The 24,536-nt window shown below is 33.7% G+C and overlaps 4 protein-coding genes across 4 annotated transcripts in view; 3 read left to right on the plus strand and 1 right to left on the minus strand.

Moving 5' to 3' along the window:
- The first annotated feature begins 12 nt into the window (after nucleotides 1-12).
- On the plus strand, nucleotides 13-4,123 carry LOC123301786 (crossover junction endonuclease MUS81). Its single transcript, XM_044884684.1, has 3 exons — nucleotides 13-3,308; nucleotides 3,620-3,733; nucleotides 3,803-4,123. Exons 1-3 carry the CDS (start codon nucleotides 330-332, stop codon nucleotides 4,046-4,048), a joined length of 3,339 nt encoding a protein of 1,112 aa, XP_044740619.1. The 5' UTR covers nucleotides 13-329; the 3' UTR covers nucleotides 4,049-4,123.
- A 1,085-nt stretch (nucleotides 4,124-5,208) lies between these two features.
- Nucleotides 5,209-12,524, plus strand: LOC123300384 (formin-binding protein 4-like; the record flags this gene model as incomplete). The annotated part of the gene is made up of 8 exons (XM_044882953.1): nucleotides 5,209-5,353; nucleotides 5,477-5,922; nucleotides 6,840-7,514; nucleotides 8,002-8,517; nucleotides 8,821-8,954; nucleotides 11,581-12,064; nucleotides 12,183-12,377; nucleotides 12,450-12,524. Coding segments are annotated over exons 2-8 (2,523 nt in total), but the record flags the coding sequence as incomplete, so codon positions are not given.
- A 1,361-nt stretch (nucleotides 12,525-13,885) lies between these two features.
- Nucleotides 13,886-14,772, minus strand: LOC123301782 (40S ribosomal protein S13). Its single transcript, XM_044884681.1, has 3 exons — nucleotides 14,622-14,772; nucleotides 14,317-14,444; nucleotides 13,886-14,246 (listed from the first exon to the last, which is right to left on the minus strand). Exons 1-3 carry the CDS (start codon nucleotides 14,642-14,644, stop codon nucleotides 13,942-13,944), a joined length of 456 nt encoding a protein of 151 aa, XP_044740616.1. The 5' UTR covers nucleotides 14,645-14,772; the 3' UTR covers nucleotides 13,886-13,941.
- Nucleotides 14,773-16,516: 1,744 nt separating this feature from the next.
- LOC123301761 (serine/arginine repetitive matrix protein 2) overlaps nucleotides 16,517-24,536 on the plus strand; it is a 46,442-nt gene continuing 38,422 nt past the window's right edge. Inside the window, exons 1-6 of the mRNA XM_044884648.1 lie at nucleotides 16,517-16,633; nucleotides 16,718-16,868; nucleotides 18,626-19,287; nucleotides 19,532-20,250; nucleotides 20,316-21,230; nucleotides 21,329-24,202. Of these exons, the coding sequence (XP_044740583.1) occupies nucleotides 16,734-16,868; nucleotides 18,626-19,287; nucleotides 19,532-20,250; nucleotides 20,316-21,230; nucleotides 21,329-24,202 (5,305 nt within the window). The 5' untranslated portion in view covers nucleotides 16,517-16,633; nucleotides 16,718-16,733. The remainder of the gene's footprint in view (nucleotides 16,634-16,717; nucleotides 16,869-18,625; nucleotides 19,288-19,531; nucleotides 20,251-20,315; nucleotides 21,231-21,328; nucleotides 24,203-24,536) is intronic.

The raw sequence follows: 24,536 nt of genomic DNA on the forward strand, positions 1-24,536 counted from the left end.
TGTAAACAATTTTAATAAACACATCCTAATTAAAAAATAATTTTGGCTACCCCTAATAAAATTGAGATGTAAAACTTCTTAATCAGGGGTTCCAGCAATCATGCTGAGCATTATTTTTCCAAAAGATTTTAATATTCCGCTCGAATTTATCCAGCATTACAATTTTTCTTCTAGTTAAAATAAACACGGAATACACTAATCGGCAATTTTGATTATCACATGAATAATTTTTTTTTGACACCTGTCAAAAGGATAAATTAATTTGGAAAATTAATCCAATTGTTTATTTTCTTCTCAAATGATTGCTATAGTAACATGATTGCCACAAAATGGAAATAAATAATCCAAAAACTGCAGGTCAGAAACGACGAGTAACCGTTAAATTAACTCATCCGAATCCATTATTTGAAAAATGGCTCACAGAATGGAAAATTGAAGCTGAAACGAAAGATTCAAAGTTAAAATATAGTTTTCAACATGCATTAAAGTCATTACAAAAATATCCAATCCCTTTAGAAAGTGGAAAAGAATGTGCAATATTGAAAGGTTTTGCTACACGAATATGTCAAATGTTAGATCAACGTTTACGCGAATATCGAGCAAATCGAGAAAATAAAAACGATGATAATCTGATAATAGAAAATGAAGCAGTTTCAAAACCTAAACGTTCGAGAAAATCAAAAGGTTCACCTGTTAAAGTTTCGAAACAAAAAAGTTCGACATCTAGTAATAATTACATCCCACGGCCGGGATCTGGAGGGTATGCAATTTTATTAGCGTTATTAACGAAAGAACAGGAAGCCACCTATCCAGGATTTGTATTAAAAAGTGACCTGATTACAAGCGCTCAACATTATTGTGATAAATCTATGACGGTTGCTGAACCAGGTACCAGATATACTGGTTGGTCTTCTATGAAAACTTTACTAGAAAAAGATCTAGTACGAAAACGAGGAAATCCAGCAAAATTTTCGCTTACTGATGATGGAAGAAACATTGCTATCAACCTACATGCAGATATTACAAACGAAGATGACGAAATCGTTTCAAATCCTTTAGAAAATCAATTCCTAAATAGTTCACGGTCCTCAGAAAAGTCGAAAAATTCATCGAAATCTTCACCAGAAGAATCGTTCAAAAAACCTTTCGAAACCAAAACATATAATTCCAAAAAAACTGTGTTAAATTCGGAGAAAAAATGCGAAACTATTACAAAACCTTTGAATGATGAAAATGAGTATCCAAATATTGATTCCTATAAATTTAATACCGTATTCCCTTCCTCACAACAATCTTCTCCTGAAATTTCTCCAGATCCTGTTGATCCATGTGAAATCATTAGCTTAGACGATGATGACAGTAATTCTCCAAACAGTTCTGAACACAAATTCGAGTTTAATTTATCCGGGGACAAAAAATCTTTAGAAGGTGGAAAACGCGTTTCCAGTGAATACATTCCTGATTCTGGAAGTAATGAATTCATTCTTTTAAGGAAAATCTTTTTACAAAGTCAAGAATTCAATTATTTAGGATTTTTATTGAAATCTGATCTCTCACCTGAAAATATTTCTTCAATGGAAATTTTACTCAAGAATGGACTTATTGAGGATGATTTCAATAAAATTTCAATTACAGATAAAGGATTAAATGTAGCAATCGATTTATTGACTACAACCGAAATATTTAATCGACCAACAACACCGAAAGTCGAAAGTAATGAAGAAATAATTGAAGGAATATTAAATTCACCCCTGTTTAAAAATAAATTTCGAATATCTAATTTTAATTTTGATGAAGATTGTAATAACTTTAATGAGGATCACGATTTACCGATTAATAGTCCACCAAAATCGCCATTAAATTGGAAATCAAAATCCTCAGAGGTCTCGGATAAAATGGAAACAATTGATTTAAATCATGATAGAATAGGCGATGGTCATAATTTTAATGAGGATTACGATATACCGATTAATAGTCCACCAAAATCACCATTTAATTGGAAATCAAAATCCCCAGAGGTCTCGGATAACATGGAAACAATTGATTTAGATTATGATAAAAGAGGCGATGATCATAATTTTAATGAGGATTACGATTTACCGATTAATAGCTCACCAAAATCGCCATTAAATTGGAAATCTAAATCCCCAGAAGTCTCGGATAAAATGGAAACAATTGATTTAAATCATGATAGAATAGGCGATGGTCATAATTTTAATGAGGATTACGATATACCGATTAATAGTCCACCAAAATCACCATTTAATTGGAAATCAAAATCCCCAGAGGTCTCGGATAACATGGAAACAATTGATTTAGATTATGATAAAAGAGGCGATGATTATAATTTTAATGAGGATTACGATTTACCGATTAATAGTCCACCAAAATCGCCATTAAATTGGAATTCAAAATCTCCAGAAAGCTCTGATAAAATGTCAATCAAAAATAAGTTTTCCGATATTGAAATCAGCCCACCAAAGTCGTCATTAAATTGGAAACAAAAATATTCAGAAAGTTCGGAAACAATTGATTTGGATGATGATATCATAATTTTGGAAAATCCAATATTTTCGAAAATCAAAAATAAGTTATCTGATATAGAAACAAAAATTAATAATGCAGAAAAGAAATTAGAAAATAAAGAGACAAAAACAGATGAAAATACTATCTCAAAAAAATTCACTGATAATTCAAATAAAAATACGATTTTATCCGATAATTCCAAAAGTAAGGAGAAAAAAGGAAATAAAAAATTGAATAAGGATATTTTAGTAGAAAAAGATTCACCGAAAGAAGATACCAGAAGCAATTTCGATGATATTATTTTCCAACCATCTCGATTTGAAATTATCTTACTTGTCGATACACAGGAAACTGCTGGTCCGAAAAAATCTAACTTAAATGATGTCACACAACATGAATTAACACGGCACGGTATCAAATTCGAGATACGTCGATTAAGTGTTGGAGATTTTGCTTGGATTGCACGGAACAATTTAAATCAAGAATTAATATTACCATATATTTTAGAACGGAAACGTATGGATGATTTAAGTTCAAGTATTAAAGATGGTCGATTTCATGAGCAAAAATTTCGTTTAAAACATTGTGGAATACAAAATTTAATGTATTTAGTCGAGAGTTATGGTTCGAAGGACCATTTGGGATTACCATTTAATACACTTTTACAAGCGGCTACAAATACTCAAGTGCAAGAGAATTTTATTGTTAAATTTACAGAATGTCATAAACATTCAATGGCATATATTTCAACATTTACAAAACAATTGATACAAATTTTTAAAGTACGTATCAAGAGTCCCGGAAACAATGTAGAAAAGAAAACAATGTAGAGATAAACTGTCCCAAAACCGCGTACAGAAAGTCGTGCGGAACGCTTCTGAACCGGATAATTCCTATTCTCTGTTTTTTACAACGAAAGAAACTTATATATTTTTTTTAAATTAGCCTACTCCCAAAATTTTCTGAATTGATTATCAAAATGCGGTAGATTTACCCCACTAGTAGTTAACTTTGACCCTTGATACTGCTATACTACCTTAATTTAAGAAAAATAAAATTGATAATCTATTTTATAAAAAATCATTTTTTCTAGGATAAAACTCTAACAGGTTGTTCAAAAGAAAGTCTTATTGATTCGGATATTACCGATCGGATAATTCCTTTAATGATTTTCTCCGAATTCAATAAAGCATCAACCAAGAATAAGGTATTATCAATTCGAAATAGTTTAAAAATTAATTTATCATTAACATTTTCAATTTTATTTTTTTTGTAGAATGTTAAAGTTCGTGAACTATTTATACGACAATTATTACAAATAAAAGGAGTATCATTTGAAAAAGCAATGGCAATCACGGAAAAATATCCAACGCCATTACGTTTACGTATTGCTTACATAAAAAATCCAGATTATGTTGGTGAAAAATTATTATCATCAATACAATATAGTAAAATGAATCGTTTTATCGGTCCTGCTATTAGTAAAAGTATTTATCAACTTTATACAAAAAAGTTATTGTGAAATTATAACTTTGTTTAATTTTATAATTATTACGAATTGACTGTGATTTAAATAATAAAACTTTTTTCTAAGTACCTACAGATTTGTTTAATTCATTATTCATTTCATTTATTTGAAAAATTTAGCGGAACTTTTATTTTCAAAAAGTATGCCTCTAATGATTAAATGAACACGATTTTTGCTATTTTTGGGTCAAAATACCTCAGGTACTAAATATTACCGAAATTGAAGACGAACAACTTGCTGTATAGGATCAATTTGACCCAAAAAATTACACAAATCGGATTGATTTAGTTATTATTTTCTATGGTATATTCTAAAATCAAGTCTAGGTGCTTAATTTTTTCGCTTATTTCTCGAGAGGGATCTAAAAAGTATATTAACACACAGATGCTGTTATACTTTTTTCAATAATTTGCTTTATTATAATCCTTAGTATTTGCGAATCTTTTATTTGTGGGTTTGAGGTAGGAATTCAGAAAGAGGATAGAATTTTGGTTGTGTAAATCGGACAATCGAATTTAGCAAAAATAAAACCAAAAGAGCAAAAAACATGCATCATTTTGGAGTCATTCAGATTGAAAACTTTTAATATACAGTGTGTACCATAAATAAATGATACACTTCAGCATTCAATTTATCGTCCTTATGACTAAAATAAAAGATTTTTTATACTATTAATTTTCAAATTCTTCTTTCAAATTCAGCTTTTATTAAATTTTCAATATCAGTAACATAGGACAGCATTCTATAATCGTTCTATAATCTTTTTATTCAATGAAAATGATAAAAGGTTAATTTTTTAACTAGCAAAGCGCTGAAATCATAAAAATATTGTCGGGTTGATATGTAATTTTTTAATATAAATACCAGTTTTTAACTCCCATAAGCTTTTAAAATAAGAATTTCAATCAAAAATCGGTCCAGTAGTTTTTGTGCGATACTGTTTGATTACACTATTGCACCCCGGCTGCACTGTATATTACACCTAACAAGCAAAGTGGAAACGCTATAAGCTACAAAATGTCAAATAAAAAGTAAATCCATTCATGAATATTTGTAAAGCGTGTGATGACACTTTGACGCTTTAAAAATTAAACTCAAAGAAAAATCTAATTTTTCAAAGTAAAAACGATTCAATATCAAAATAAACTTTGTACAATTTTATGTTTTTAAATGAAAGTTATTGCCAAAAATTTTTTTCAAACAATTTGGGCGTTAGTTTAAGTTACGATATAAATAAAAATCAGTAATAAATGATTGTAGACCGGATCTTAAAACATAAAATTTACTTAAATATTTAAGGTAATTGTTTATTTTTCCTTGCGAAAATGAAAAATTTTACGATATTAACACATGTAAAAAATTAACCTAGAAATAATTTTAAAATATTATTTCTACACAACTTGGGGGAAATATATTTTACAGAAATGGGTTGCCCATGGCAAGAATGTTTTGACGAATCAACAGGTTATCCATATTACTGGAATGTGAACACGAATGCGGTAACATGGGAAATGCCACCAGAATATAAATTAGCATTAAGTACAAATTCAATAGAAAATACTCCACAACTATTATCTCCACAACTTAAACCAAGTATATCCGCTACGAAAATTTTACCGACTTCATCAAAAACTACATCAATTTTATCAAAAACACACCCAAAAGATCATAAAAAGAAACCATCAGTGGTATCAAAACGATCACATCGAAAGTCGAGTGAATCAGAAGATGAAAAAATTGAATTGATAACGTCGTATGGTGAAGAATCTGAATCCGAAGATGAAAATCCAATTACGAAAAAAACACAAAGTAAACGTAATAAAGTCACATTACCTGTACCGAAAACGACAACCGTAGAAATACCTAAAGTAAGTCTAAATTAATAATTAATAGTTCCATGAAAGTAGATGAAATTTCATATGATTTACTGAAGTTTTAGGTGCAGCAATGCTACCTTTGCCAATTTTTAGCTTTTTAACGTTCGAACCAACATATTCTATTATTATTTTAGTCATAAGGATGATAAATTGAATGCTGAAGTGTATCATTTACTTATGGTACACACTGTATATTAAAAGTTTTCAATCTGAATGACTCCAAAATGATGCATTTTTTTTGCTCTTTTGGTTTTATTTTTGTTAAATCCTGTGATGTAAATATTTGCTAGAGTCTTTTGTCCGATTTACACAACCAAAATTCTATCTTCTTTTTGAATCCCTACCCGAAAACCCACAAATAAAAGATTCGCAAATACTGAGGATTATAATAAAGCAAATTATTGAAAAAAGTATAACTTTTTAGTCAAGACATAAGCAAAAAAATCAAGCACCTGGACTTGATTTTAGATTATACCATAGAAAATAATTACTAAATCAATCCGATTTGTGTAATTTTTTGGGTCAAATTGATTCTATACAGCAAGTTGTTCGTCTTCAATTTCGATAAAATTCAGTACCTGAGGTAATTTTGACCCAAAAATAACAAAAGTCGTGTTCATTTAATCATTGGAGGCATACTTTTTGAGATATCGCAAAATCCCATACGACGGCCGATTTCTCAAACCGATTTCGAGCGATACCATAAAAGATATTCGCATAATCGTTAAATGAATCAGATTTTTTTATTTTTTGCTCCTTTTTAGATAAAACTAAGGTAATTTTGACCCAAAAATTGTAAAAAGAATATCACTTAATTCGATTTTTATTAGAGTTGAATTATATTTTCGACCCTCTCCAAACCACCTTTCAAACAAAAATAAACTTGGAAATTTTAAATTTCTATACAGGTTCCATTTGGATCAACAATGATATACCGAATACAACCCGAACCACAAGTCATTAAACCACAAAAAACGGATACAACAGAAATGCTCGATTATAATTTAAAACCTCCTCCACCACAATTCCATGACATTCGAGCATTAGTTAATAAATTCCATCGAGAAAATGAAATGAAAAAGGCAGATGACGCCATCACCAGCAGTAGTAGCGCAATCCCAGTGGATTCGGATACATTAATTTTAAATCAATTACGTAAACAAGCACAAATTTTACAAGAACTAGGCGGTGAAGTATCACAAGATGTTGAAAAATTAATAAAACCTGTGACAGTATCGTCCCCATCGTCAACGAGCCCAACACCACAAATTGATGATATTATTGCACAAATTGAAAAAGAACAACCGCCTGATTTAAAAAAGAAAGACGTGACCAGCACGTCTAGTAAACCGTTAATTTCATTAGTGGCGGGCTATGGCGACGATTCAGAGGAAGAGGATGAAGATGATAAGAAGTCTGATACATCGACAGAAATTAATCAAATACCTGTAAAAAGTTTGTTTCCAATCACTGAAAGTGATGTAGACAGTACCGTGGTATCATTGCAGCTAAAAACTGTTGGGAATGTTACGGAAACATTACAGCACATTGAAACCGATCTCAAAGCTACAGAAGCTTCAAAGGTAATAATAATAATACATAAGAGGGGTCTCCGGGTAAGAAATGCTATTTTAAGCAGATAAAGCTATAGGATTCTATCGAAGTCGGACTTTACGGCCACAGCTTCTCGGTCAGAATTTCTCCCAGGATTGATGGATCCAAGGTTTCCCGCATCCTTTTTCCGTTTCTGCATGTGATAAATAACATGTATGCAGGTTTCATGGTCCTCCATACAGGCCCTACAAGTGGAATTATCAGAGATTCCCATGTTTTGAAAATGGTAGTTCAATCGACAGTGCTCGGAGTCCTACCATCCTCCTCTACTGTGCTCTAGTGAATTTCAGGCGTGCACAGTCGAATAATCTGGCTGTGGTTAGTTTGTAGCCATTCCTCGGCAAATTACGGTTGATCTTGCTATGGAAATGACAGGCTCAGTTGAAAGGAAAATATTTATATTTTAAAACAATCCCTTAAAATATTGATTAATTGATGTTTAATTTTTTTTTTAAGGAAAATTCTGAGCCTTCTGAAAATCAATCAACTACTTTACTAGAATCAATACCAGAAGAATTCGATTCAAAAGTATTTAAACGAAAACGTCGTATTGCATTAGATGTCCTTCCAACAAAAATTAAAAAAACTGAACTTGTTAATAATTTTGATAGTGATCTTCTTCCATCATCCTCCACTCATATTGGTTTTGGTTTTCAACAACAAACCACTACAGAATCTACAATAAATACCACCACAGTATCGTCAACAACGTCGTCGTGTACGTCTACAACGAATCCGTCGTCAACAGTAACAGCAGTAACAGCATCTGATTCAAATAATAAATATGGTATTTCATTTGTTAAAGCTGAAACAATAAATATGCCAAAAGAGTGTTCTGAGAAAATTATGGAAAATAATGAAAATATTGATGGCTTAGATGATATGGCTTCGTTGTTACGTGAAAAAGTGCAATTTTTAGAAGTTGGTAAAGAACCAATAACACCGATTCAAGTCATGTTAATTAAATTAGATGTAAGTAAAATTTAAAGATGTCCCTGGTGGAAAAAATATTTGAAAAAAGAATAAGTCTTAATAAGTCTTAGGAAACTCTGAAACTTTAGAAACTTTAAAAAAGTATTAAGAACTCTGAATAACTCTGATTTAGACTAGTACGAAAACGTTGAGAAATTCAAAGTTCCTAAGACTTTTTCAGAATTTCTTATTCTTTCTTCAAATATTTTTTCCACCAGGGATGCCATTTATTCCGATTTTTCTTACATTTACGACCCTCTTCCAAATCAGCTTTTAATTTTTAACGTTTTGTTTTTTTTATAGACATTACTCGAAGCACATGGGAAAAAAGGTGTAACAAATCAATACTTATACGATTGGCTAAAAGAAACAAATACCGAATTAAGTAAATTGGAACAAGAAGCCGCACCTACGGGCTGGTGTTGTCAATGGGACAGGTACGGTATTCTAATTCAAAATTTTAATTTTACTTATTTATTATCCAATCACCTTTCATTACTCCCATTCCTTTCATACAGACACTCCTTTCTTGTAATGTACTCCCTATATTGTGGTGGTTAATTACCGCTAATTTGTGGTTAATAGCCGCTAAAAAAAGATTTTCATTTATTTACACTACGTTACATGATTTTTTTTGTACCCGAAATAATATTATCCATTTTCTATGAAATTAAATTTGCTTGAAACAGAAATAGCAATCAAATTTTCTTAATACTATATAAAAACAAACTTAACAAAATTTTAAACAGGTCAATCTCGGCGAAAAATGATTATATCTGAATGAAATATACAGGGTCACCCATTTTAATCGGACTCAAATTCCTCTAAAATACTTGGGACATCATATTCTAGCGTCAGATTTGATCTACGTCTTGTGGATCCTTTAATAGTTAACTAACTCAGATCCTTATATGGTCTGTGTACAATCGCAGGCGTTCCGAAGTTCTCATATCACTCCTCTGTTCCAAGGGCCTCTGTTCGCAAAGTTGTTGCGGCTATCACAGGACACTGGCTGGGTGGCAAGCATACTGAACGCTTAGGCTTGGCTGTGTATCACGACTACTGCAGGAGCTGTCACAGTGGTGACGAGGAGGAGACAATGTCTCATCTTCTCTGTCACGTCGACGTCAAAGTCCTCCTGCTGTTTTTAAACAGCTCCAAATGGTTCATGGAGTAGTGGCCGAGGATGGGCCAACCCATTTACGGTATCACAACGGATCCTATGGTTTAAGTGTGTCCCACCCCAGGACAGTCACTCTAACTAAGCCTAGCCTAACTCAGATCCTTAAGAGTAGGGGATAGAATAACATTTTAAATTAGAAAGTTGAACCTCATAAAAAAACTAATTTTTTCGGAAAACGTTAGCTTTCGGAGGAAATGAGATTTAAAAATATGGCATTATTGCATTTAATCGAAAGAAAACACGCTAACTACGGAAAAATATTTTAGCCAAAAATTGTCAAGGGCAATATAGGACATTCGCTTGTGTCCATGACTTTGATCTAAAATTATCAATAAATTTTAAGCGTATTTTCTTTCGATTAAATTTAATAATGACATATTTTTATGTCGCATTTACTCCGAAAGCCAACCAACGTATCAAAACTGACATATTAGTAAAATTCGGTAGCTATTTTTGTAAATAGCAGATTAATTTTTTTTATAGAAAATAGCTATTTTGATCAAAGGTACCAAAAAAAAAGCTAAAATTAGTAACGTAGTGTTATCTTTCTCTCACCTTCAATTATAGTTTTAAAATGAAGATTTTCTTCGCAAAATGATAAATGAATAATATGGTAAGTATCAATTTTTTATAAAATATTTAATGATTAATTTGATTAACCGATAATTTTTTTTTGGTTTTTGTTTTTCTTTTGTTTTGTTTTTTTTTTACTGATTTAGATTTGCAGAGACACTATCTTCGTTGTGGATAAAAATGGATATCAAGTACTTGACAACACCTTCTATTCCCATTCTTGGATCATTATTCGTTCTACTACGTACACAACTTGCTTGCAACTTTCTTCTAAATAAAAAAAGCTTAAACAACCTGATTTAAACTTAAACAATTTTATAGTTAGTAGTTATAAATTGTGTTTTTATCAAAATATAATTATTATTCTTTCTTTTTCTTTTAATTATTAGGAAAAATAAATTTTCATGAAAGGTATAGTACAAACAACCGCCAATAAACAAAAAAAAAACATTTATACTTATATGGGTGTTTATCTTTATCTACTCTTTTATCAAGTTGTTTTTTTTAGTATTTTAAGAAATTGAATATTTGAAAACGCACCGAGAAATTGTTACACAAAAATTTTATCACTTTATATCCCCCCTTTTAATTATACAGTGTGTCCCCGGATAGAGGTATCTATACCTACTTGTAAATTTTCTTATTTTGCATTTTAAGAAAAAAGTCAGAATTACACAAAAACTTCGGAACCAAAACCTTCATAGATATTAACAAAAATTTCAAATCTGTTTATTAGAGAAACTCGAATTGATTTTAATCTAATTCCGTTTAATTAAAACTCTCAAAGAAAATTTACTTCTTAAAATTTTACAAATATGCAATATGTGACATCATCAATGCCACCATTCAATTACTTGAATATTTTCAACACTGCGTAGAAGAAAATCGTAAGATAATGACAGGTCAAGATGCCCTATTTTCTCGCTTTTGCTCCAAAGGTGGCTGAAACGAATATCAGTTTTGTCTAGAATGAGAAAAAAAGTTCCGAATGTCCCATGTTTACTGAATAAATTCTATGATAGAATCCACTATCGGAAAACAATATTTATTCCTTTTCTTTTGGCCACTTTCTAAGCATAAGAGAAAAAGAGGCACTCAAATCTATCACTATCTTATGTATCAGTCTAGAAGCGAATTTTATTAGATCGAATAACTATCTTTGTATCAATTTTACATCGAATAAACACGAACTCTTGTGTAGAAAATACTTTTTTGTGTAACAATTTCATTAAAAAAAATTTACTTAGAAATATTTCCACTTCCAGGTAATTTATTTAGTTTTTCTTTTTTGTTCGTGCTATTTCTAGATTGAACAAACGGTATTTCTATCGGAATCAACAAACTGGGCATATACAATGGGAATATCCAACTGACACTGATATTGTTGGCGGAGCTGAAGCAATGGATATCTGTACAACACCACCGCCACCAGAAGACGATGTGCCAGAGCAGCAGCAGCAACAACAACAACAACCTCCTCAGCCACCGTTACCCGCAGCAATACCAACGGTGCCAGGACCACCTTTACCTACTACACCGCCTAAAAGTCCAGTAGAAGTGCGTGTAAAATCACCTAAAACACCACCACCTCCACAAATACGTGAAAAAAGTCCAAGCCCACCTCCACCGCCACGAATTAGTGCATTTGATAATGATACAGGAGATTTAAATTCAGAACGTGTATCACCATCACCGACGGCTGGTATTTCACAACCTTTACCTCCAGGCATCGATTCACCATCGGAAGTTTCGTTTGGTGTTTCTGAAGTCTCTAAAAATGGTTTGCATAAAGTAAGTTTCTCAAAGTTTATATTCTAGAAATATCTAGACTAATCGAGAACGTTCGAGATCAGTCCAGAATAATGTAGACGAATAATAGTAACATATTATTTAAATATTTTTTTTTCAGAATAACGTTGATAAAAATAATAGTTTAGGCTCTGAATTGGAATCGTTTTATTCAGACATTGCATCTCTGGATGCAACTAGTTCCACAACTACTGAGACACATGAAACTCCTGTAATAAATAATATTGAAACACGACCAATAGCTCCTCCAGTCCAGGATAAATTAATACAAGAAGTCAAAAAGAAGAAAAAGAAAGTTCGTACAGTAAATTTTATTGATTTAACAAAATAATTAAACAATTTAATAAATTAATTGATATGCTTTCAGACAAAATTAGGTAGCGGTTTAACATTAAAGAAAAAAGAAGTATCATTGTTGGTAGAAAAATGGAAAAAAGTCCAAAACGATTTTTAATTTATTTCGAATAAAATTGTTATTTTTAATACAAAAGTCTGTGTAATTATAAAAATATAATATATTTTGTATATAAATTGTAAATCGTGCATTTCATATCGTTAAATCATTTTTAATTAATTCTAAATCGTCGAAATTTAACCGCTAAGTGTGTCTGTGTGTGTGTTAAAAGGTAATTTTATCGAGAGTGTTCTTAGCTATGTTCCAAGAACAAAAGTACCGCAAATGGGGTCCTCTGTGCCCTCCTTGAGAACAACTTGTCTGACGCCACGCAAGAAACTCACACCTTCTCCAGCGGGAATTCTAGCAGGATCCCAACATTCTAAACCTAATACCCTGCAGGTTTCTTCAGGTGAAAATAACATGCATAGAGGTTTCATCGTCCTCGTGTCATCCAGGCTGGCTCAAGTAAGTCCATTTTCTCATAACAAGAGCTCGGCAGTGACAGAGAAGATGAGACATTGTCTCCTCCTCGTCATCACTGTGACAGCTCCTGCAGTAGTCGTGATACACTGCCAGGCCTAAGCGTTCAGAATGCTTGCCGCCCAGCCAGTGTCCTGTAATAGCCGCAACAACTTTGCGAACAGAGGCCCTTGGAAGTGATATGAGAACTTCGGAACGCCTGCGATTGTACTCAGACCATATTTGTCTTGTAGTACCACAAGTACGTTCTTCCCTCCATCTAAGATTGGCCTTTTTCAGGAGTAACTTGCAGTTCGCAAATGGAACTCCCGGGTATTTATTGATGCTTGTGTCCGGCAGCATTGTGCCATTTCTGGCAAGCTCGTCGGCTTCACAATTTCCTGGAATGTCCCTGTGTCCCGGTACCCATACCAGGTCTACATTCATTCGTTCCGCCAGCTCATTTAAGGATATACGGCAGTCCTGTGCTATCTTTGACGTTAGATAGACAGAGCTGAAGGATTTTAGAGCCGCTTGGCTGTCGATGAAGATTTTAATGTTCCTGCACCTAAGGATGTTCAGTTTTAGACATTCACAAACCTCGTGAATAGCCATCACTTCCGCTTGATACAAACTACAGTGAACCGGCAGCCGAAATGATAGACGCAGATCAAGATCTTTAGAAAAGATCCCACAACCCACCTTCTTCTCTAACTTAGATCCGTCAGTGTAGAAAACAACCACCTTTGGCTTCCAAAATCCGTTGACTACGTTTTTCCTTCTCCTAACTTTGTGAACAGGTTCTCAGTAAAGATCCCTTCCAGACAGGATTGGGAGGAGAAACTAGTTAAATGTTACTTATGCCTAGACCTCACGGGGTTAAATCTAACTTCCGTCACAGCCTAAAGTTACAAAACTCTGGGTATGAGTAAATTAAAAAACAATACTTAATCAAAAAAAAAAATTTGTTTATTGAAAGTTTATAATATATAATAATACATAATTAAGCGACAAGAGCAGAAGCTGTGCTTGATTCGTATTTCCAATTTGGTGCAAGTACACTCTTTGTTTTGTAGTATCGTGCCAATCGATGAATACGTGATTCAACTAAAATCAAACGGAATTTACTGTCTTTATCTTTACGATTTCTTTCCAAATGTTTACGAATAGCAACAGCTTTCTTAATTAAATAGTATAAATCTTCAGGTAGATCTGGTGCTAAACCCATTGCCTTCATTATTCGTAAAATTTTGTTACCAGTAACGAAACGTACTTGAGCAACTCCATATGAATCTCGAAGAATTACACCTGTTGAAAAAAAAAAACATGTTTAAGTTACGAATTCGTACATAAAAAAAATTGTTTGTGAATTACTTACCAATTTGTGATGGGGTTAAACCTTTTTTGCCATATTTGAAGATTGTATCTTTGACATCACCGGCACTTAATTTTAACCATGTTGGTACACTTCGTCTGTATGGAAGTGCTGATTGGGAAATACCCTTACTGAAACATACAATCACAACGTGGTATTAGTAAAAATTTAACCTAAATTTTTAACACAAAATCGATTTACTAAAACTATATTTAATGGAAAACATAATTAAATTATGTTAAATAGTATTTATGAAAATATTTATTAAATTATTTGTTAAAATTTTATAATAAAACAAGATAAATTACCCAGGAGCGTGCATACGACCCATGTTTCACGTTTTTTTAGTTTTCCGAAAGAACAAGAAATGGCCGATTCCAGACAAACTCAGTTTGATGTAGTTGATCACCTATAGATGTCTCTTCAATCACTTTTATTATTTTATTCTATGATTTTATTATTTTCTATTAAAATTGAATCTTTTTTTTAAACAAATTTCTTTTATTTGAAATCTTTATTTTCACTCTATTTTCCATTCTTTAAATTATAATCATTTTCTGAAAATAAATATAAATTTAAGATTATAATTATTGTCAAGTGTGTATGCACTATGCCATAAGAGATGTCTAGGTACTCATTTTTCCAAAAAGCTAACACTTAAATATTCTTGAAAATATAGCTATAATCACAACTGAGCTATATTCCAGATCGAACCTGCTATTTTCTTAAAACCAAGAAATTTAAAATTTTTGTTATCTTTTTTTCGGATAGATAGGATAAAGAATACCAAAATAGTAAAAAACTCAAGTTCATTAGATCGCTAGATAAAGAGTTCTCGAGATGTCGACGAAAATATCTTCGAATTATACAGCTTTATGTAGGATTTCGAGGTATACCGCAGGCTTGTTTTTGTATTATTTTAGTTAAAATTACTTTATACGCGAGAATTATTTCAGAGGCCAACCTTGGGTTCTTAAAACTTTGTTTCGATTTCTAGTAGTACAATTAAGCTCATTCGAATTTATAATTTTGCTAAATATAAGTTATTTTAAAGCAGAATCTCTAAAATAACCCGGATGTATTTACCAAGTTTAACAAATCCTGTGATTCGTTCAAAGGCAATTTCCTTTAGAATATTTATACCATGCATATATGTAATATGCAAGGTATACTAAGTTTAGTCCCAAGTTTGTAACGCTTAAAAATATCGATGCTACGACAAAAATTTTGGTATAGGTGTTCATAGAATCACCTAATTAGTCCATTTCCGGTTGTCTGCCCGTCTGTCTGCCAACACGATAACTCAAAAACGAAAAGAGATATCAAGATGAAATTTTTATAGCGTACTAAGGACGTAAAAAGTGAGGTCGAGTTCGTAAATGAGCAACCTAGGTCAATTGGGTCTTGGGTCCGTGGGACCCATCTTGTAAACCGTTAGAGAGAGAACAAAAATTTAAATGTAAAAAATGTTCCTTATAAAAAACAAAACAACTTTTGTTTGAAACATTTTTTCGTAAACATCACTGTTTACCCGTGAGGGCACAAATTAGGCGTAAATTGTAAAGTAGGTATTATGTGGGAATATCAGCGATATTAGTTATGTATGTGTGACATGCATGTATGTGTAATGTGACAGAGTAATCAACACTGTCTATGCATGGTATTTCAACAATGAACTCAGTCAATTGTTTGTTTTCACTTGTTAATTTTTAGTATTTCGAAGACTCAAAATTTTCATTCTTCACTGCAATTATTGATATAATGGTGCTTGCTTTAATACCTACAGACCAATACAAGAATAAACAAAATATTCGTAGATATAGATGTCGCTTCAATCATCAATATCAATTTTTTTTATATATATAAAACTAATCAAATAAAAATAATTGCAAATATTCAAGTAAAATATAAAGAAAATCAACAAAAATTTATATAAATTATTTGATAAATAAGTGAACGAACAAGTATTTGTTGATAAATTATAAAAATTTCGTAGCATATTGTAGGCATTTTAGTTTTTTTGTAAAAAAATAGTTGCGTTTGCACTCATCATGAACACGAAAGGGAATGGCCGACACAAATAAAAGCTATGATGGGCGGCTTGACTGTCAATCGTGATTGAAATATTTATCAAAAATTAGTTGAATCAAATCAAATATCAATGTGATTTTTTAATTAAATATCAAGTTATTTGTAAAATGTTTTAATTAAGATAATTTTCAATATATAGAGTTTAAAATCATTTGCTTATTATATATAGAGTTTAAAATAAAATAATGTAAAAAGTTTCATTTAGTTTGTTTAGTTTTAGTTGAGAGAGGTAATGTGTACACAATTTTTTTAATTTTTATTACCGATTTTTTAATTTTTAAATCGTTATTTTCACGATTCTTTTTATTTGTAGGAATAATATTTAAGAAATGAGTGACGATAGTGATATTGAAGACATAAATGTTTGTCGTAAAGGCAAACGAAAAATTTGTGTTGTTAATGATAGTAATTCAGATTCAGATGATTCTCAAATTATAAATAATAATCGTAGACGACGTTTACAGGTAAGTTTTTGCGAGTTTTTTCTTATATTCTATTAAGTTCGATCCATAAATTGGGATGAATAATATAAATGGCTGATGTTGTACGTATCAGTGATATTGTAAATTCTATAAATATAATTACATGAGAAGGTAAGGCTTATGAGAAATAAATATTAGTTTTCTTACCCTTGATAGCGTGTTCGACTATCGTCATATTAACGCATCACCCTTACACAATTTCTTCCTGTATTTAATTTGAGCTTTACTTTCCGTTTTTTTTTATAGAATCTTTTCATTCTACGCATTAAGTACACGATTTAATGACAAAATAATTGATTTGTAATACGTTTTTTTACGTTTTACGGTAACGAATGAATGTAGATCTGGTATCGGTACCGGGACACAGGGACATTCCAGGAAATTGTGAAGCCGTCGAGCTTGCCAGAAATGGCACGATGCTGCCGGACACAAGCATCAATAAATACCCGGGAGTTCCATTTGCGAACTGCAAGTTACTCCTGAAAGAGGATATTCTGAAAAAGGCCAATCTTAGATGGAGGGAAGAACGTACTTGTGGTACTACAAGACAGATATGGTCTAAGTACAATCGCAGGCGTTCCGAAGTTCTTATATCACTTCCAAGGGCCTCTGTTCGCAAAGTTATTGCGGCTATCACAGGACACTGGCTGGGCGGTAAGCATGCTGAACGCTTAGGCTTGGCAGTGTATCACGATTACTGCAGGAGCTGTCACAGTGATGACGAGGAGGAGACAATGTCTCACCTTCTCTGTCAGTGCCCAGCTCTTGTCATGAGGAGATGAACCTACTTGAACCAGCCTCTCTTTGACGACCTCTTCGACCTAAAGTCAGTCGACGTCAAAGCCCTCCTGCTGTTCTTAAACAGCTCCAAATGGTTCATGGAGTAGTGGCCAGGGATGGGCCAACCCATTTACGGTTTCACAACGGACCCTATGGTCTATGTGTGTCCCACCCCAGGACAGCCACTCTAACCTAACTTAATCAAACTTCCATTAGTGCATTTTTTGGTTTGTGTAGGCTTCAATTTATAATTTCTTTGAAATCCATTGAATTTGAAACTAGGTACAGTTTTAAGTGTTAAGGTACTCATAGGTTGATAAGTTAAAACTCTTAAATTTCTACAAGTGTATTTTTTGATAATCCTAACCATATATTTAGTCTATTGAAACTAAGTTTCAGTTTGAAAGATTCAGCAAGTTATGAATCTGTAAGTTAAAAGTACTCAAATTTTCACCGATTTATTTTTCGAAAAGGTTTTTCGGTGACTATCGTGATTATTAAAATATTTTTTACGTAGATTACAAAATCGTCGTCGGAGCGAGATTTAAGGAAAATAAATGGGAATTTTCTGGCGAAGCGGTCATGTAACGGCTAAGTTAGTAGGCTAACAGAATGAAATTAGGTTTATACTACATGAATTTTCTTTAAGTTTACTTAAAGCTGCCTGTGTTTAATGGTGAATGTCCTCTGTTTAGTAATAGAACTTACCAAAAATTACAAAACGGGTACTTAATGTGTAACTAATTCAACAATTTCCCCGCAAAAATCACTAAGTTTCCACTTAATCGAGAATGTGAGTTAATGAACACGAGAAAATTGAATTCGAGAATAAAATTTTAGACTTTGAAGTTGGTTTTATTATTTCGGCATTTTAGTTTTTCCAGAAGGAGGTTTTATCAGCCGTCATATATTCAATGAATTTAGGAACAATCGTAATTTTTGTTTTTATTCATTTACAGAGAGTTGAAAGCGAATCAGAAGGTGAATCTGATTCTAGTTTAGTCCATAAACGTGGAAAAACTAAAAAAATGTGTGTTGTAAGTAGCGGAAGCTCTGACGATGATGCCGAAGAAGACGATAGTCAATGTTCAACAGACAATGATAGTGGTGCATCATCATACGAAGAATCCGATGAAGATGATACTCAAGATGTGGCCGCTGCAAGTGCTACTACACAATCCCAAACCCAATCAAAAGAAAGTGGTAATTGGTCAGATAGTAGTGATGGACAATCGGAGAAATGTCCAATATGTTTGTTAACATTTAAAACACAAGATATTGGTAGTCCGGAAACATGTGATCACACATTTTGTGTGGAATGTATACAGGAATGGTCGAAAAATGTGAACACATGTCCGGTGGATCGACAAGAGTTTACATTAATATTGGTGCGACGTGAATTACATGGACGTGTTGTACGTCGTATACCGGTCACACGGAAACAAGCTACTGATGAATTGATGACTGGGGGAGATGGTGGTGCGATTGTTGATTTAACTTATTGCGAAATATGTGGACAAAGTGATCGTGAAGATCGTATGTTGTTGTGTGATGGTTGTGATTTAGGATATCATATGGAATGTTTGGAACCACCATTGGATACGGTTCCTGTTGATGAATGGTAATCATTCTTTAATATTTTTTTGATTTTTATTGGATCTTCATGATAATTTCCAGGTTATACGAATATTTCCATGAAATCTTTCTGCCCTTCATACTTGTTTAAAATAAGGCTATACTAAAATTTCCCTCGACTGATGGAGGTCCTGTGGTCCCGGTCCCATTGACCCCATACTAAATCTGGCCTTAACAAAAAAAAAATTATTTTCTGACATGTTTGATACAAAGTTTATTTCTTCTTTCAGGTACTGTTCAGACTGTTCACGAGACAATTCAGGTCCATTAGCAGATGCAGTTGAAATCTATGAAGGTGAATTAGATGCATTAATCACAGAAATGGAAGAAATCGGTGGTGGACGTTTAGCGCCAAGACGTCGTCGATTATTACCACGTACTCGACAAAGTGAACGTGTACGTGCAAATATCGAAACACAACGGCATCAACAAACCTTAAACACACCAGGTCCATCATCATCCTCCCTATTAGATAATCAACCATCGACTTCATCGGGTTTTGATGATAATATGTCCCCGTCTACAAGTTCTAGGCGACGTAGTCGTACCACAACAACTTCTACCTCGAGAAATAAACCAAAAAAGCGAAAACGACGAAGGCGTCGTCGACGAACTGGCGGTGTGATTGAGTATGAAATTGATGAAGAGTCTGGTGTTAAATTTGCATTAAAAGCAAAGAAACGTCGACGTCGTAAAAAGAAAGTTAAACGATTACGTCGTACGGTTAGTGCAGCCCCAAAAACTGTTAAACGACGTTTAGCCAATCAATTAGGAATATATGCGAATTCAGGAGCTTTGAAACCAAAACAAGTGAATAATAATGTACTTGGTTTTCAACGAAGCCAAGCTGGTATTACATCAGTTTCTTTGTTTGGAAATCGTAATGAATTAGATTATTTTTCTGATAGTGATAATAACGACGATGGTGGTGGTGCTGATATCTTTTTAGGTAATAGAATTTTCTTAAGATGTAATCCAATAATTTTCTAATTAATATAATAATTTTAATTCTAGGTGGTTCAGCTGGTTCAAGTATATTAGCACGTGCTCGACCTGCATCAGCAATCAGTTTACGTCCACAACATCGGCATAAACTTAAAACATTATCTGTCCCAAGTCCACCAGCAGCTACAACACCATGTGATATTCTAGGAAGTATTTTAGATCAACAATCAAAATTCTTATCAAAAAATGCAAAATTATCAGTTGGTGAAAATGGAACAATTGTAATTGATGCTGAAACAAATTCAAAACTTCCTACCGAGCAAAAAGTCGACGTACAATCCTCTTCAAATACTAAATCCACAACACAAGTTCCTATGTATCCTGGATATGGGAATAGTGGAAATCGTTCCTCGTATGGAGGATCATCTTCATTTAATAATAATCGTGGTGGTAATTCCTATAATCGTGGTGGTGGTGGTGGCAGCAGCGGTGGTGGGGGTAATTATGGTGGTAATAATTATGGAAATAATAGTTTCCGTGGTCGAGGAGGTGGTACCAGTGGTTATGGTGGTAATAACCAGTATGATTCACGTGGCGATAACAATCGATATATGGATTTCTTAAATCGTGGACCATCGTCGTATCAACAATCACGTGGTGGACCACCATTTCAACGGGGACGTGGTGCACCACGTTTTCCATCAACACGACGACCAAATGAGAATAATTATCAAAGGCATAGTTTCCCATTTGATCAGCACACTCAACAAGAATTAGATCTATCATCGACGTCCGGTAGTAATGTACAAGATCATGAAATATCACGATCTAGTGAGACTCACCGTCAACCACCACCAGATACAAGTAATCATCCACAAGATCATACATCGTCGATGATGTCCACTACAACTACTTCGTCGTATGACGAAGATGCTAATAATGATGATTTGGATATTTACAGTGATATCGAAACAAAAGATACAGGTGAGCAAATTAAATTACTAAATAAAATAGGATTTAGACCCGTTTTGTGTAGTTCCACTTTAAATAATTTTTTCTAATATTGTTTTTTTGCTCCACAGGAACATCATCTCCATCGAATGAAGTTGTTGGAAGCTCAGCTCCTACATTAGTACCCCCACCAATGCCTCCATCATTACCTGGAATAGTTTATGGGAGTGATTCAGACGTAAATGACAGTGACACAGAGCTAGTTATTGATGACACAGATAAACAAGATGATGGATACGATCCGGCTGAACCATCGGCTGAAACTGATAGTGAACCAGATATTTCAACATCTTCGACAACGGTTCCTCCACCATCTCAATCTGCTGAATCCGAACAAATAGTAGCATCAACTTCTGGTGAAGATGAAGGTAAAATTATTGGTCCACAATTACCAGAAGAAATGAGAAAATTATTAGTTAACGAGGAAACACAACAACTTCCACCAGTGAATGTTGTTCAACCACGTATCATACTTTTGCAACCGAAATCAGTGAACGAAGTCGGTGAAGATGCCGAAGATAGTGGAGATGATGATCGATGTCCAAATATGTCAATTTATTCGTCACAAAACTTTGCAAATTACGATGAAGATGTTGGACCTGCTGGAGAAGCAACATTGCCAAATGAAGAGAAAGAAAAGAAAGATGATAACGACGATGATTGTCCAAACTTTTCCATTTATTCCGCTGAAAGTATGGGCGTTGCAAAAGTTACCGATGACGATGATATAGTAATACCAAGCACTGCGTCCGTTGAAGCGGAATCAAGTGGTGATAAACCAGCGGAATCAAGAGATGATGAACCAGATTCCGTACAAAATGATGAAGTTGAATCGAGCACAACAGATTTTGAAAAAGATTCAATTTCATCGTTACCATTACCACCTGGACCAGCACCGCCACCAGCAGTTGTTGCTACGACTGTCGATGAAGAAAAGCAGGAAGAACCTGATTCGGGTATACAAAATGCTGAACCCGATTCAAATAACATGGAAAAATGTGAACCTGAATTAACAGATAGTGAAAATGAGAATCAAAGTGAAGAAATATCAACGACCACAACACAGAAGGTTGACGAATCGTCGACATCTTCAGCAACACCTGCAAAAAAATTACCGGTTAAGATTGATGCAAATATGAAGAAAGATTTAGATCGAAAACCGACAAGTAGTAGTTCTATGCGAATTTTACAATTGTATGACGATAGTGATTTTGAAGAATGGTCTGAAGGTGGTGCTCCACCACCTGGAGCATCTACAGATAAAGATGCACCATCTAAGGAATCTACCGATAATAATGTTATGGCTGAAATTGAAAAAATGACAGAAGCTGTTAGTGAAGAAGAGGAACGATGTTATACACCATGTATGGACGAAAAGAAAGATGGCAAAGACGGAAATGATCGGAACGAATCACTAGGTATTGGTGGGCTGGATACAGAAATGGTCTCAGAAGATGAGAAAAATGATTTTGATGAATCACATGAAATGAAAACTGCATCTGATGGTGAAGCTTTGGAAATTAATGCCAAGGATCATGAACTTGATTTAGCGGCACGTCCTGAAGATTATGAAGAAGGTGAAATAGTTGAGGGTGCTGCTAATGCAGCCGCTAAAGCTGCGAAAGCAGATCCAAAACCAGCACCTACTGAACCCCCTGTACAAGAACAAATTGTTTTAACTGACGATAACGAAGAAGTACCATCTGAAGCTCCAGTTAAAGATAAGAAAAAGAAATCAGGACTATCTAGTGCTGTAAATTCATCGTTTAAGAAAGTTAGTAAAAATACAAAAGAACGTAATTATCGTGATAAAGAAAACAATCGTGACAATCGTGATCGTAGTAAATCTAAAGATAAAAAATCAGGTAAAGATCGTAATTCTGGTAACGCTGGTGATAAAAAGAATCAAAAAAAGAAAAAAGAGAAAAAGAAAGAATTAGAACGGTACGATGTACGTAATGTAATTGGATTACGTGCGAAAAAGGATATGTTTGGACGTGATGAAACACGACATCGTTCTCAATCACCGGCTGGCGCTGGTAATGAAAATCGACGAAGAAAAGAAAATTCATGGGATCGATCATCTTCACGATCATTCACACCACCGGCATCACGTAATCGTCGACGTACAACAGTGACACCACCACCACGTCGACGAAAATCATCCTCACGTAGTCTGTCACCACGAACACGACGCTCTGTTACACCAATTGTACGTGGTGCTCGTCGTAGATCATTTTCTCGACGACGTACGCTGTCACCGCGTCGTCGAAGCTTATCAAATCATAGAAGATCATTAACTCCACCACCAACACGTCGACGTTCATCAGGACGATCGCGTTCATATTCACCACGTCGTAATAAACGATCAGTATCACGTTCACGTAGTTATTCACCATACCGTCCACGTTCAACTCGACGTAGTCGTAGCCCGTTACATGCAAATAAACGTCGTAAATCACGATCGCGATCTCGATCAAATGCTCCAGCAAATAAAAATCGTTATCGCAAACAACATAACGTCCCGAAATCGAAGTCTACAACTAATAAGAAATCAAAGAAAAACAAAAAGAAGAAGAGTGTTTCTCCCGATGATCATCGTAGCCGATTATCGTTATCAGCAACACCACCGTTACATCGTAACGTTGATAATCCAAATATCACGCAAACACAAACTGAATGGGTGGGTGGCGGAGGTACCCGATATCGTCGTGATTGGACACCATCATGGTCTCGATCTCCATCACCCCATCAACGGATACAACGTTCGAATGTACAAAATATAGCTACTTGGACACCACCCTTACACTATAATGAAGCCGCGACAACAGCCCTTCCATCATCACCGAAACTCACTGTATATTTACGGAATAATGAAGCGATACGTAAGAAAAAGGATAAGAAGAAAAAGAGTGGAGAAAAGCGTAACAAAGATGCCACATCAGGTAATTTTTTTAAATTTTCTTTTCAATCTAAAATTAGAGGATAGAATCAGATTGTCAAAATGGCCACAAACTGGGGGAAATTGGGAACCATCAAGAAAATCAGGGAATTCTAAAAAGCATTTCTGAAGGATGTTGGGAAATATAACCAAATATTTAAAGGAATAAAATTTTACCCAAATTTCACAACAGACGTATCTCTGCGAAAAATCCCACTTTTCGATTTTAAAATATGCAAAAAAACAGAATTTTTCCTGTTTTAGGCTTTTTTTTAATCTGAAAACTCATTAGAAAACTTGTACTTTCTAGTTTTAGAATGTATTACTCGAAAATATAA

Source organism: Chrysoperla carnea, chromosome 5 (genome assembly GCF_905475395.1).
Source record: "Chrysoperla carnea chromosome 5, inChrCarn1.1, whole genome shotgun sequence".
NCBI classification, from domain to species: domain Eukaryota; kingdom Metazoa; phylum Arthropoda; class Insecta; order Neuroptera; family Chrysopidae; genus Chrysoperla; species Chrysoperla carnea.

Bases quoted from the DNA above. Each gene is read 5' to 3' on its own strand.
- LOC123301786 (XM_044884684.1), top strand. From the start codon at position 330: ATGGAAATAAATAATCCAAAAACTGCAGGTCAGAAACGACGAGTAACC. The intron at 3,309-3,619 runs GTACGTATCAAG...CATTTTTTCTAG, and splicing joins AATTGATACAAATTTTTAAA to GATAAAACTCTAACAGGTTG. The intron at 3,734-3,802 runs GTATTATCAATT...TTTTTTTTGTAG, and splicing joins AAGCATCAACCAAGAATAAG to AATGTTAAAGTTCGTGAACT.
- LOC123301782 (XM_044884681.1), bottom strand. From the start codon at position 14,644: ATGGGTCGTATGCACGCTCCTGG. The intron at 14,445-14,621 runs GTAATTTATCTT...TGTATGTTTCAG, and splicing joins GGTCGTATGCACGCTCCTGG to TAAGGGTATTTCCCAATCAG. The intron at 14,247-14,316 runs GTAAGTAATTCA...TTTTTTCAACAG, and splicing joins TTTAACCCCATCACAAATTG to GTGTAATTCTTCGAGATTCA.